Source organism: Tetrao urogallus (genome assembly GCF_951394365.1).
Source record: "Tetrao urogallus genome assembly, chromosome: 5".
NCBI lineage: Eukaryota > Metazoa > Chordata > Aves > Galliformes > Phasianidae > Tetrao > Tetrao urogallus.
The window spans coordinates 45,564,263-45,577,224 of record NC_136818.1 but is presented as its reverse complement, the minus strand read 5'-3'; the positions used below and the strand labels follow the sequence as shown (position 1 = coordinate 45,577,224).

General features: G+C 43.1%; 1 protein-coding gene across 1 annotated transcript in view; it reads right to left on the bottom strand.

Moving 5' to 3' along the window:
• The window catches only part of SORBS1 (sorbin and SH3 domain containing 1), a gene marked incomplete at both ends in the record, with an annotated part of 72,139 nt that overhangs the window by 6,903 nt on the left and 52,274 nt on the right, over positions 1–12,962 (bottom strand). The window contains 9 exons of the mRNA XM_079536349.1: positions 585–701; positions 2,010–2,720; positions 4,562–4,756; positions 5,788–5,913; positions 6,021–6,135; positions 7,215–7,261; positions 8,690–8,857; positions 10,253–10,338; positions 11,052–12,569. Coding sequence (XP_079392475.1) covers positions 585–701; positions 2,010–2,720; positions 4,562–4,756; positions 5,788–5,913; positions 6,021–6,135; positions 7,215–7,261; positions 8,690–8,857; positions 10,253–10,338; positions 11,052–12,569 — 3,083 coding nt within the window. The remainder of the gene's footprint in view (positions 1–584; positions 702–2,009; positions 2,721–4,561; positions 4,757–5,787; positions 5,914–6,020; positions 6,136–7,214; positions 7,262–8,689; positions 8,858–10,252; positions 10,339–11,051; positions 12,570–12,962) is intronic.

Here is a 12,962-nt window from a genome sequence, read left to right as displayed (position 1 = left end):
GAACTCCAAACTGAACCACCTGTGAAGGCTGAGACAGGTCCCCAACATTGTGGACATCAACCTGAGTTGTCTTATCGCAGTTCTGAGACACTCTGGCCCTGAATCCCGATCTCAGGAAATTAAACAATGCCTGAATGAAAGTACCACAGGTGATATTGTTCCTGCTAACAAGGAAGGCACTGATATTGCCTTAGAATGAAATTAAGCTGTAGAAACACAACGTCAGAAATAATCAGAAGTACTAAAAGTTCTGAGCTAATCCTTCAGAGGAACAGAAAATCAGATCTCCAGCTGGTACAAACTGGCAGAAGCTCACTGACCTGCAGTTAGGTGGATTTGCACCAGAAGATTTTGTCCATACCTGCCCTTCTGCACAGCCTGGAAACTGTTTAAATTGCACAACCTGGAAACTGTTTAAATTGCTTGCCTTTTTCTTTTTTTAAAAAAATAAAAATGCTTAATTAAATGACAGGAGAAATATCGTGTGTAGAATCATTGAATGGATAGACAAGCATATGATAAAACAATGGCATGGCATGGAAACAACTGTAAGCAATGGAAGAGTAATCAGCAAAGATGATTACCTGTGGCTTATTGACTCTACGTGTAAGTCTGGGAGGTGGCTGTGTTGTGACAGTAGAGGAAGAGAGGGCAGAGGAAGAGAGAGGAGCAGGTGAAGAGAAAGCTTTTGAGTCTGCAGTCTTTTGAAGAAAAGAAAAGTTCATCAGCTTGACATACACACTCTTATCACAGTCATTGGTAGTGATAAGAACACCTGCTATGCTGTAAGATTTGATGCACACACAGCAAACGTAACTCCATGCAAGGGCAGATGCAGTTTCCTAGTTGGTTCGTTAGACCTTACCACTTCATTCTGCTTAAAACATGCAGGTTATGCCCGTAGAAAGCACTGCTAAAAATATATGCAGTCGGTAAACAGCACAGTCTTAATACAGCTTTCAATATGCTTCTGGTTATGATTCGAGCAGAAATCAAACAAGTTGTTTGAAATCAAACAAGATTTCCCAGTGTGAAATGTGTCATCGTAGAAATCACAGTCCCTCACTATTTAACACTGGCTACATGGGATACGTCATGGAGGCAATCATATTCCATCAAGAAGCTGTTTGTAGCACTATGATTTTGAGCTCCCCAAATTCCCACTCCTGCACAAGTTAGCATGGAAGTGTTGTAATGTAGTTTGGATGGCTGTAGCCCATAATGGACATTAAGACAAGCGAGAGCTTCAAAGTAAGGCAGATCTCCATAAACCAAGACTGAGGACAGAAAATGTTGCAGAAGCTACTAGAAGGTTCCCTTATCTTCCTTCCTGTAACATATGCCTACATATACCTAAATACTCTTGGGAGTATTACACATGGAACCTTTTCATGCAATTTTCAAAATGCAAATTTAATAAATTCCACTCAAAGCACAGATAGCAAACAAGCCTCCCTGACTTAGCCATGCACATCCCAGACTGGGAATCACTAATCCACAGTCTCCAGGATCATCCATTCTGTATTTCCTCAACAAGGCATAGCTTTTGAGGTTCCAGAAGCCAGGCTGACTATTGTAAGATATTTCAGTGCTTGGCTTTAAGGGGAAGGAATAAATCCCACCACCAAAGATGGTCCATTGCACACTGGAAAATCTTGAAATAGCAAATAATTGCTTGTATTCTAGATGGTGAAGTACATGAGCAAGAGGCCTGTATGACCCTTTTATCTGACTCTTTTATCTAGTAATAGCTGTTGTCTGGCATGGTCACCTTGTTAGATATGGCCAATTGAGTCAGTTCTGTGCTACACTACTCCTGAGCACTCTTCTGAAGGTTTCTTATCTACTGCCCAGGGAATACCACTGGTGAACCTTGGAAGAAGGTCTTAGGATCATTAAAAGGACAAGTGGCAGCCACTGGCTCTGCCTGAATGGCAGAGTAGCACAAACCTCAACACACCGGTAAAGTCAGGCATTCAGAGTAGTGCACACACATGCAGGAGAAGTACCTTCTTTTCCCCGCCTTGAAACTTTCCCAGATCACCTCTCCTCGTGCCTCTTTTCTCTGCTTTACCTCCCTGCACAATAGCCATTAGCTCCTGACACAACTGGTTGTCCTCAGAGGAACTCACAGGTCTCCTTTCTGGGCTTGCACGCATATCTAGCTGGGATGGTTTCAGACAGCGCTCCACAGAGATGTTGGGAGCAGCATGGGAACCCTGCTCAGGGTTGCTGCTGCCCTCTCTAGTCTTCTGGAGCCAGGCCTGGCTGCCAGGGGTGCTGTGCTGCTCTGTGAGGATGCTCTCAGGGCTCCCGCCTGCCCAGCGAGGGCAGGGAGAAGAGGAGCCACCAACCTTCTCTTTGCTTTGCGGAGCAGCCTGGTAGTAACTGCGAGCGGAGGGCTGAGGCCCAGATGAGTAAAAGGGCAAGGGGGATTTAATGGACCTTGGAGTTGAGGAGCCAGAGAGATGAGAATGGGGGAGGCTGAATGAGGGGGAAGGGCTGGCTACAGTAGGAGGTGAGAGAGAGTCAGTGTGGGAGAGGGAGGCTTCAGGCAGAGAAGGCAATGGAGCAGTTAAGGCAGGAGTGGTGCTAGGAGACACTCCCACAGTCAGAGCAATCCACTCGGATGTGACTGCCTGCACCTCTGGAGACAAGGCACGGCGTGAGAAAGGCAAAGGCGGAGGAGTTGGTGTATGGAGCAGCTCAGAGCTGGGAGACTTGAAGGAGACAAAAGCAGAAGAGAAAAAGAAAGAAATGAACAAAAATAAGAAAGGAAAATAAAAAAAACTATTGAACAAAAGCAAAAGAAAGTGAGCAAGCATGGAGAGGAGCAGATCTACAACCAAGCACATGCCTAAGTTTTCCATGGACAAGTGTACCCTGGAGACAGCTGGAGAATCTGCTGTCCACAGCTGCTCCAACCATGGAGTCCTGTCCATATCTGTATTGGTAATACCTTTCTCCAGCCTTTGCCAGGATTCCAGATGTCTTGTGGAAGACCTTATACTTCTTACTGTTAATCCTAAGTACCTTAAGGAGTAGCTAAAATCACCATCCATGATGGCAGCATGCAGCATCTGACTGGCCTGGCAGTAACACAGGGGACTTTGGCAGCTCACATCATGGAATCAGTCAGAATTCATAGCTGCAATTAATTTTGAGTTTATCCAACTTTACACTGAATAACACCTACCCCTCAAGAAATTTACATTGCTGAAGCTGTGGAGGAGAAACAAATTAAAAGCAAACAAACAAAACAACCAAACAAAAAAAACAGCTATAGCTATTTGGTCTTTGGCTGATTAAAGTCCTGTGTTTATAAAGGCAGAACACAGGTCCAAAGTCTGCCCTTGGCAGTTGCCATCAGTGAGACCAGCTACGTGTACAGAACTGATCACTGTTTCTCAGTCCTCTGCCATGTCAGACAAAAAAAGTAAGGAAGAGAACTGCTCTACTCCGAGGGAATCAAAAGGATAGTTAAGGAAACCAAAAGAGGTTGGATATAATCCCTTCCATCAAAGAGAGAAGCTTGCAGAGAGCTAGTGGCAGACAGACCACAGCTACACAGTGACAGCCAAGCTCAAACAGAAAAACATGGCTGTAGACCACTTCAACAGCAAACCCCAAACAAGCAGCAAGCCTCTCCTCTTCACACAGTGGCTAATAACAAAAGCACTCCTTAAGGGAAGATCCAGATAGACACCATGCAAAAGCCATGGCATCCTGTACTGTATATCCTCTCCTCCTGATCTCAATTCTCCACTTTAATTCCTTGCAGTCTTGACCTCAGAATGGCCTTCCATGGTCCTGTGACACATCAGAACCTCATGGCCCCACTCCAGACACATATGCTGACATTTAAGCATGAGTATTTGCAGAATGAGAGCAAAACATACAGATTTAGAGACTCACTGCCTCCTCAATACATATTCCACGGCAAACGTTCTGGGACTCTTAGATTCCCATGCATTTATCTGTTGCCATTTTGATTTCTGGTTTGAACTGTAGCAGAGCTTGCAGTTAATCCAGTAGTCGTGAAAAATCCCAGGTTAGCTTGCTCTCTGAACTTGAGTTCATTTAGTACCAGTCACAAATAATACAGAACACTCTTGTGACTCTGTCTCCTAAAACCTCGGTTCTGACCTGGAACATTTTGGAGTAAGGGTCCAGCTTGATTCAAGCTGTTTGCAATCAACCATAGTGACTGGACCATAACAGTCCATGATGCCCTGGAGGTCTGTAAACACCCCAGAGGAGAAGCTGGATCACCTATATACTCATTCCGTTTCTGGCAGTGAAATCATAGCCATTTCACCCGGGCCTGAATTAAAACTACAGATAAGTGAGGAAAAGCTCAATCTCTAAATCTCTAACTGACCCATTAATTAACCTTTCTGGTAAATGAAACATCACCTTTTCTTGCAGGGAGCACTTAGGCTTTACTGCAGAGAATACTAGTGTTAGCTAGAGCTTTTTCCAGCTACTATTTCTAGCATAGTAATGGCAACATGCCCCTGTTGTGCAAGGTGCATTTACTGGCTGCGTCTAGTCCAAATACCTGTGGTGAAGCTGTCACGCTGCGGTTAGGGGAGAGTGACACAGGTGGGTCTGGATATTCAATGGCATTCTTGACCACTGGCCGTTTGAGCACTTCCACATAAGTTACAGGGAAGATGCCTTGGCGACTGGTGCCAGAGATTCTTCCTTCATACCAGTTCTCATCCACTCGTCGAATCAACGTGATCCTTTCACCCTGTTGAAAGAGCGGCAATGAAGTCAAAACAGATTACATTTTTAATCTTGCTGCAATCGACTTAAAACAATCTGTGGCTCTCAGCCTTCCTTATTTCCCGGTTATGTAGTCCTTACCCTAACCTCTGGGTGGGAATGATACTCTTCAGTTCAGAGAATAAAGAAACATAGACCCTTTGGTGCACTTTTTGGACTGCCTACAGGTTATGTTCATCTCACATTTTCAAGACTATGCATACTAAAGTTAGTTTAAAAATGGAAAACAGAGGCTGTAGTCTGACTGTGAGATCCTTTAGGGGTATGAGAGGTACATAGAAAATGCACAGGTCTGCAGTTTAAACCAGATCTCTCTATGCCCTCTCTGTTCTTTTGCTGACAAATGAAGTGACTTTCAGATCCTTAATACGAACTATAAGCCCCGCCTTCACACATAATTAAAAGACAGCTGACAAGATCTAATTTGAGCATCATGAAAACAGGATGCTGGTTGAAAAAGAGAAATTCTGCTGTTTAAATGTGTTTGACTGCACCGAACAGTCATTACAGAACTAATTCCTATTCTCTGACTGCAATCAGATCTAGGAAGTCACTTCAGCATGACAGAATGTTGCCTGCCTTGCCTCGTTTAATGACTTGGTTTGTAGTGCGAGGGAAGGGGAATCTCGCTTTCCTCTTATTGAATCACCATTCTCACAAGACTATGTGCACCTCCACTGGAGAGGATCATACTGCAGACATGTCATCAAATATTTAATTTTCTTTGCACAGCCCAGCTTACAGCATTTGCACTCCAAGTATCTTCTCAGCTAAACCTAAGAAAGCAATTGGCACTTCTTGATTCAGCTGATCTGCAACACTCTCATCACAATACACAACAGTAGGGTAAAAACATGGGTGATGAGGGTGAATCCTTGACAAAAAGGTTGATCTTACTGTCATTTGGACAGTATTCCATCCATTTGGAAACAGAAAGTTACTGGCATTACAAAACTTTTGTCTGGACTCAATTCGTCAGTGCAACTTAGGTCTTACCTTTCTGAAAGACATTTCTACTTGAGTATCACCATTGAAGTTGAACTTAGCAATAGCATCTCCATATTCCAATACTTGCAATGGTAATGGCTTTTTGGGCTGAGCTTTCTCAGCTGGTGGGAGAAGCTAGAATGAACAAACAAAATCAAGAGAGTTGCATGAAAAAAGTTCATGAAATCATCACTAGCAAAAAGGGAATGGGCAAAGAGAACACCTCCAGGGTAAGCAGCTACCTCTATATAGGATCGTGGGAAGATGCCAACTCTGCCATGGTGTTCACCTTCATACCAATTCTGGTCAATCTGCTTGTAAATGTAAACAATATCTCCTTTTTGCAGAGGAAGTTCCCTGTTAACAACACAAGTACTCCATCAGAATTCCACTGGAGATCAGATGGGTTCTTTTTCTGTTCAGCAACTCCTAAGTAACAAGATCTGCAACATCCCTATAGATACACATCATGCTTCAATCAAAGTGAAGGCTATATGTTGAGAATTACCCTGTTCACACCATCATGTGCAAAGAACTCTCTTGCTCTTTGTGTATTCTGTTAAAAAAAAAAAAGAAACAACCAGACTTATGAGGGCCCTACTGACTACACATCCTTCCAGCAGCAGTGGGGTCAAACTCAAGCAAAAGGTGCCACTGGCTGCTCTCCATGTTGGATATGGTGGGAAGACTGGAAGCTGTGCTCAGTTCCTGCTTCAAAACTGGTCATGACACAAGAGCTTCCAAAATGACACATGATCTTAATGGAAGGTTGTTTAGTGATTAGATGAACCCTCAAACACACAAAAGTTGATTCTGTGAATATTACATCTGGGTCAGCCAGTGGCTGTGCAACCACTGACCTCATGTGGGATAACAGTTGGGATTTGAATCCAGAGTCTTCAGTGCTAGAATTGCGAAGAAGGTACTCATATTGTAGTCAGCTTGTACTAGGCTCATAAGCCTACTGTGTGGTTCCCGATGGAAAAACAAGCAACCCAGACTTTCCTATCACAATTTTCACAAGCTCTGCTTTACTTTTGTCTGATACCTCGCATGTTCTCCTCAAGGGACATAATAGTTAGCCCTTGCATTTGCTTCAGTTTTTCTGCAGGTCCTGGGGTCCAATGCTTTGTAAATCATTATAAATCATCACCTCTAGACATATAACAAAACCATCCCAGGGCAGCATCTGAGCAGAAAATCAGTCACTCACTCACTGAATTCTGTTCTTTCTTCCTTTCCTAGCAATGTTAAAATGAGACCCTCTCAAGGCTTGTGCAAGATTCATATTATTTTTCCCTGCCCTGCTGCAGACACCTTGCTTGGGCTGAGTACTGAAATGTGAATTCTAATTCTATGAAACTTCATAAATGCAGCATCCTTGAGGAAAAGACAGAAGAAGAACAGTAAAAGCAATAGGAACAAGTTATACTCACTTCAGAGTCTGTGCTTTGAAGTCAAACTTGGCTCTAGCAGGTCTCATCTAGAGATCAGGAAAAAAAAAAATCAACACAAAGATAATAATCAGGTTTTCCATCCTCTTCTGAGGAACAACACGCCAAACTCTTCTACAGCTAGCATTAGTCTAGGGATGGAAATGAACACAGGTGTTCTGCTACAAGCTTATGTGCAACTGGTGCTACACTGTAAATATGTTGGATGGGTCACTGGGGCCTCTTACCAGGGCAAAAAGTGCCAACTTGTGGTATAACAGCACTTAAATAGGACTTAACAGCAGCAAATCTTAAAACGTGACCAATGCTGGTGAATAAAAGCTGCTTCAGTAACTACAGTTACAGAGGCTCTGGGACTAAATTCCCCTCATGGAGAGGATCGGTGTGCAAAATTCACCAGCTGGCAAAAGAAGAAGGCAGGATTTTATTTGATGTGGCTCCTTACTGATTATTATCTGGCCCTGCTGAATCCTGCAATGTGGTCCAAGTAGAATTGGTAGGAAAGAGACAAAGGTGAGAAGGAAGTATAAATAAATAAAATGTGTTCATTAAAAATGTCTTCAGTAGCTATAAAGCCAATGAGGACATGCTGAGAGCAGGCCTAGGCTTTAAAATTTCATTTATCTGGCTCATTTTCTAATTGCCACAGAACATTTGGACAATTTTCAAGTCATTCTGGTAATGAAGCATAAAATAAGTACTAGTTGCATTTATGGAGTGTTTGAAATGACATAAGCAAAGGGCAGAAATATATAACCTATCCAAATGGTGATCTCCTCGCCCACCGCCACACTGCACCTCTGGGGAAACAAAGCAGCTGTAAGAGCCACAGGAGCATCCCCTAAGGCAGGAGGTAGCACCTGGCCAGCACACCTGGCCCAGCACCCAGCCCCAGGGAGAAGTGGCTCAGCCTCACAGAAAAACCATCCATCTCCTCCTTTGTCTCTTTCAAAAGACCGACCAGATCGCACTCAGAGAAACATGCTGAGCCTTTTTTCCAGTTGTTTCCCAAGGACATGAAGCAACTTTTGATAGGAGATGAGGCAATCTATTTCTAACAAAAACTATGAGAGACAGTCACATGGCCAAGGTCAACAAGGCATGAAGTTTCTAAGCATAAGGCACAGACAGAAGGCAATGTAGCAATATGATGCAAAGGATGTAGAATGCCTTTGATTCACTAAAAGTAGCTGATATTTAAAGGCATGCATCACATGTGTGCACCAGCAATTCTCAGCAGGCATGCTTTAACATATGCAGCTTGGTATAGAGATACCTATTAATTTACCAGGCACGAGAGTCAAAGCAGTTCTAAATGAAGCCAGAATGGGAAAAGGGAAGGGGTAAAAAAAAACAAACAACATTCTCTGAAGAGCTAATGTCGGCCTAAAGCACAACGTCGTGAGAGGCAAATATTGCTTTGGGTCAAGCAGCAGACTGAGGTAACTAAAACAGACCTCTGACCCAGATTTCCTCTTTGCTGTATCGTCTACATTTAGGAGGTCCCCAAATCGCTCATTAGTGATAAACTGATGGTGCGTTGGAATGACCCCTGTGTGCCTTCTAGCTGCAATATCAGCTTCTTCTTGCTCACGTTTAAGCCGTCTCTGGTCCTCTAAAAGTTTCTGCCATAAAATTGCATAAAATGGGCAGTAAATCATCTAGTTAAGGCCATTTGAAAGCTGCCACAAATGTGACTTTAATAAAATAGCTGGGACTTTACAGTTTAACATAGAATACTGATTCAATGAACACAATACCATTAGATTTAGCAGGCACAAAAGTACATCGCAGTAATGGCATAATGGAAATCCAGCTCATAGAGTGGATCTGATCCAAAGCTGATGGAAGTCAATAGGAGTTTGTCTAAGCTTGGGCCAGGCTCTGAGAGCTTATTAGATAAGGGGAAGCTGCAGATAATGCAGATGGCTAACAAGGAGTTTCTCCCATTGACATCCAAGAGACCTGGATCAGCTGCACACATAAGCTGAGGCACCAAACTCCTCTGAGCTCTGAAAGGAGCTTGGGAGAGTATCTACCCACACCCAGGTGCCAGATTCCCCCATTCTTCCTCTGGGATCAATTAATATATTTCTGTACTGCTCTATAATTTGAAATCAGCAGGTGGAACTCAGAGCCCTGCTCTTAGGTGAGTTTTCTTGCTGGATTTTGACACTGGGAGCATTACTAATGGGAGAAGACAGCAAAAAAATATTGTTTACATCGGAATTAAGAACCTTTTACCCATATTTCAAAACATACACAAACACTTGAGCTCAGAACGGTAATACGATTCTTCATTAAAAATACTCCTTGGTTTTATTTCATTTTACAATTATTAATTACTTTTGCAAACAGCTTTCTGGAAATCAAACACTTTTTAACTTCTTTAGCTCTGTTTGAATACTCCCTGTGCTGAAAATTCTGTATTGCTTTCTTATTATTCAGTTTGCCCATACATTATCTAACCATTTTGAAAAGGACTGACACATTCTGTTGACAATATGACACATCAAAGAATTCTAGTTTGCACCAGGGAAAAGCTTCCCACTTACTGATGGCTTGGGATGTCTTACATTTTCTACTCAAAACCTGAGGGCTCCCACAGGAAATGAACATTCTGACCAGTCTGAATAATACTGACTCAGGTGGCTTGCTTGGAGAACAGTAAAAAATTAACTCACTTGTAGAATAAACATTTCATCTTTATCTGCAAGTCCTGAGGTGCTGCACTATATCTCACATACTTATCCAACCTTTTTACATTCTTTATAACCCCTCTACACCATTCTGTGCAACTGACACAAACTGTAAGGTTCATTTTAAACAAAAGGTAAAGGGAACTATGCATCACACAATAAATCAGCACTAGAAGCAGTATTAAAACTAAAACTTTCTTGTTCTAACTTCCAATATACATATCAGTCACCATATAATTTGTCCTTTAAAAAGGGTTACAGCTGTATTTCTTGTGTGTGGAGCTGCAGTACCTGTTATTAGGCCATAGAAGAAGGCATTACCTCTTTATCATCATAACGTCTGCGGATAATTTCTTCTGGAGTTTCCATGTAATCAACTGGTGCAAAATGCCTTGGTGATTCTGAATCTACTTCGAAACAACATAAGGAAGTTAAAATACAAACGGATTTACCTAGCATAACCAGAAAGGAAAAAAATAAATATTTTTAAACAATTTGCTTCCATTAAAATAGTAAAGATTCTCAATTGCCACTAACTAAATTGCCAATCAGATGTCGATAATTTATCTATTTTCATTTTTTTCCCTTTTGGGCTGTACTTGTTAACAAAGATCTAAAAACAGGGAGAAAATAAAGGCACGGGAAAGAGTAAAAACATAGAAGGACTTTGTGAAGAAAAGATTTGCTGCCATCAAAATATGATTTGGCATTTAACTGCAGAGGAAAGTTTAACACACACACACACAACCAGACCTTGAGAAACTGCTCCTTAAAGCAAATCATATGGGTTTGTTTTATACTCCCATGTGTGCAAATGATACAGGACTAGAAATATCTCATGTTGAGATTCTTGTATCCCAGGAGTTGCTTGAGAGACCAGCTGAACCCGGTGTGATTAGAAAGGCAGCGGTAACCGTTTCTCAGAAGTGCAGCTGTTTACATGTCCTGAACAAAAATGCTCAGCAAGACACGCAAAGGACGTAAGACACACCATTAAAAAAAAAAAATAGGGAGACTCAGGAGATGCAAGGGTGGGGAGTAAAAATGCAAGGGTTGTGAAAGGAAGGAGAGGGAAAGCAATACAGATGAAGGGACAGTGGTAAAGAACACAAAAAGCCACCTCCTAGGTACGTCCCAAGTTCACTTTGCGGGTTGTTGTTTGTGTCCAAGCTGTGATAGAGGGCATATGGAATTGGGTTCCCATTGTGTAAGGAGTCAGGAGTGTCAGAGCGGCCCATGGAGCTATCTCGGCTAGATCCCATGCTGGGGAAGTAGCTAAGCCTCTCCACAACATCAAAGGAAGACAGGCGCCTGGGGGCTAGAGGCCTGCTTCTGGAGCACAGCTCATGCTGGAAGTGATGACTCTTGTCTCCTACACTCCCCTGCAGCTGTATGGGGTCATCCGGGTTCTGGGGGCTGGGCACTGCCAGGGCTCCAGGGCAGTCTGGGGGTGGAGTCCTGCTGGACTTGTGCTGGAAGGGCTTTTTCACTCGGAAGGGAAGTGGGCTCATTAGGTAGACATTTCTGGGGAGCGTGTGTCTGTCCCCATAGATTCCTTTGGAATCAGTGTTCCTGATGGCTTGCTGCTGCTCATGCCTTCGTATGGTAGTGAACCTGGTGTAGGAAGCTGGGCATGTGCCTTTGCATCTGTTGACTTTATGCTTCTGAGGCCCATTGATGTTGCTGTTGCTGCTGCCACTGTCATTGGATGCATTTGAGAGGAAATCTATCTCATCTGTGCAAGCTGAAAGTGTGTCCATAGGGATAGCATCACTGACATCTGAAGCTGTGTCCTCCACATTGCTGCAGGAATGGGAGGATTTGTCTGCCAAGCTGGCAGCATCCTTCTCTTCTTGGTTTATTTTTGGCAAATCCAGAAGAATCTCTGCGGAGTAGGCAGAACCTAGACAAGCTTTAGACTGGAGAGAAGTAGTGAATTTGCTTTGTCCAGTGGAAAAGTCAAGTGCAGGCATCGATCGGGATCTCTGGATCAGCTGTTCAAAGGCACTGATACGGGAGGAAACAGTGTCTTTGGGGATCTGCTCTGAATCCTCTCGACTAAGGCTGTGTTCCATCCTGTCCTTTGCTTCGTTCTCAAATTGAGATGCAATGTCCCTCACACTGCAGGAGGAGACTGTGCCCAACTGGATCCTGGACCGGTTGATCTGGTGCATGTCTTTATACAGCATTGTAAACTCCATTCCGCTCTTCCTGGAGGCAGGGAATAGGTAGCCTTTTCTAGAGTTGGTGCCATACTCCTGTAGGCTCATGGTACTGCCAGACTTGATGACATATTCCTGCTTTGACTTCATCAACATGTTTTCTATGCTTTCCCCTACGTCTACCATAAAAGACTTTTTATTATCAAACAACGCAACGGAGCTACGAAGGTTTTCACAGCTTTGAGCTTTCTCATGAGACAGCAAGATACCCTTCTTGTCCTGCCCAAGAGCAGCTGGAGCTGCTAGCTTGGGTTTGAATTTAGAAGGGAGGATTTCAGTAATGCAGGCTTTTGCAGCTGATAAGGGCTTCTTATGTTTACATGCGTGACCTAACATACCGGTATGACTAGCGTTAAAGGTTCGGCTATTAACTGAAGAGGGTGCAGTCATATGAGCATTCCCACCTTTACGATCCACTGGTAAGCATGCAGAATAAAATAAATACAACCTGTTAGCTTAAGTGCTAGAAAGCTATTGAGAAAGGAGAGAAAACATGCTTGGATTTCATAAAATGCACTTTAAAGAAACAATGTTCCAAAACATAAAGAAAAGCAGGAAGACAGTGCACAACAAGCCGCGCTCACAGAAGTAGGTGAAATGCTGCTAATAGTTCTAAGATGAGAGGCTCAGCCAGAAGTGCCTGCTGCACTTCGAAGGTATTGTCCTAAAAAGTTCTGAACATCATCAGCTTCCAGGGAAGCGGTGGCATCACGGAAAAGGGCAGCTGAACTCTGGGCGGGATTAAGGTGTCAGCACGAATGCACAGGCACTAACATTGCAAAAGTGGCTTAATATTAAGCCTGTAATCA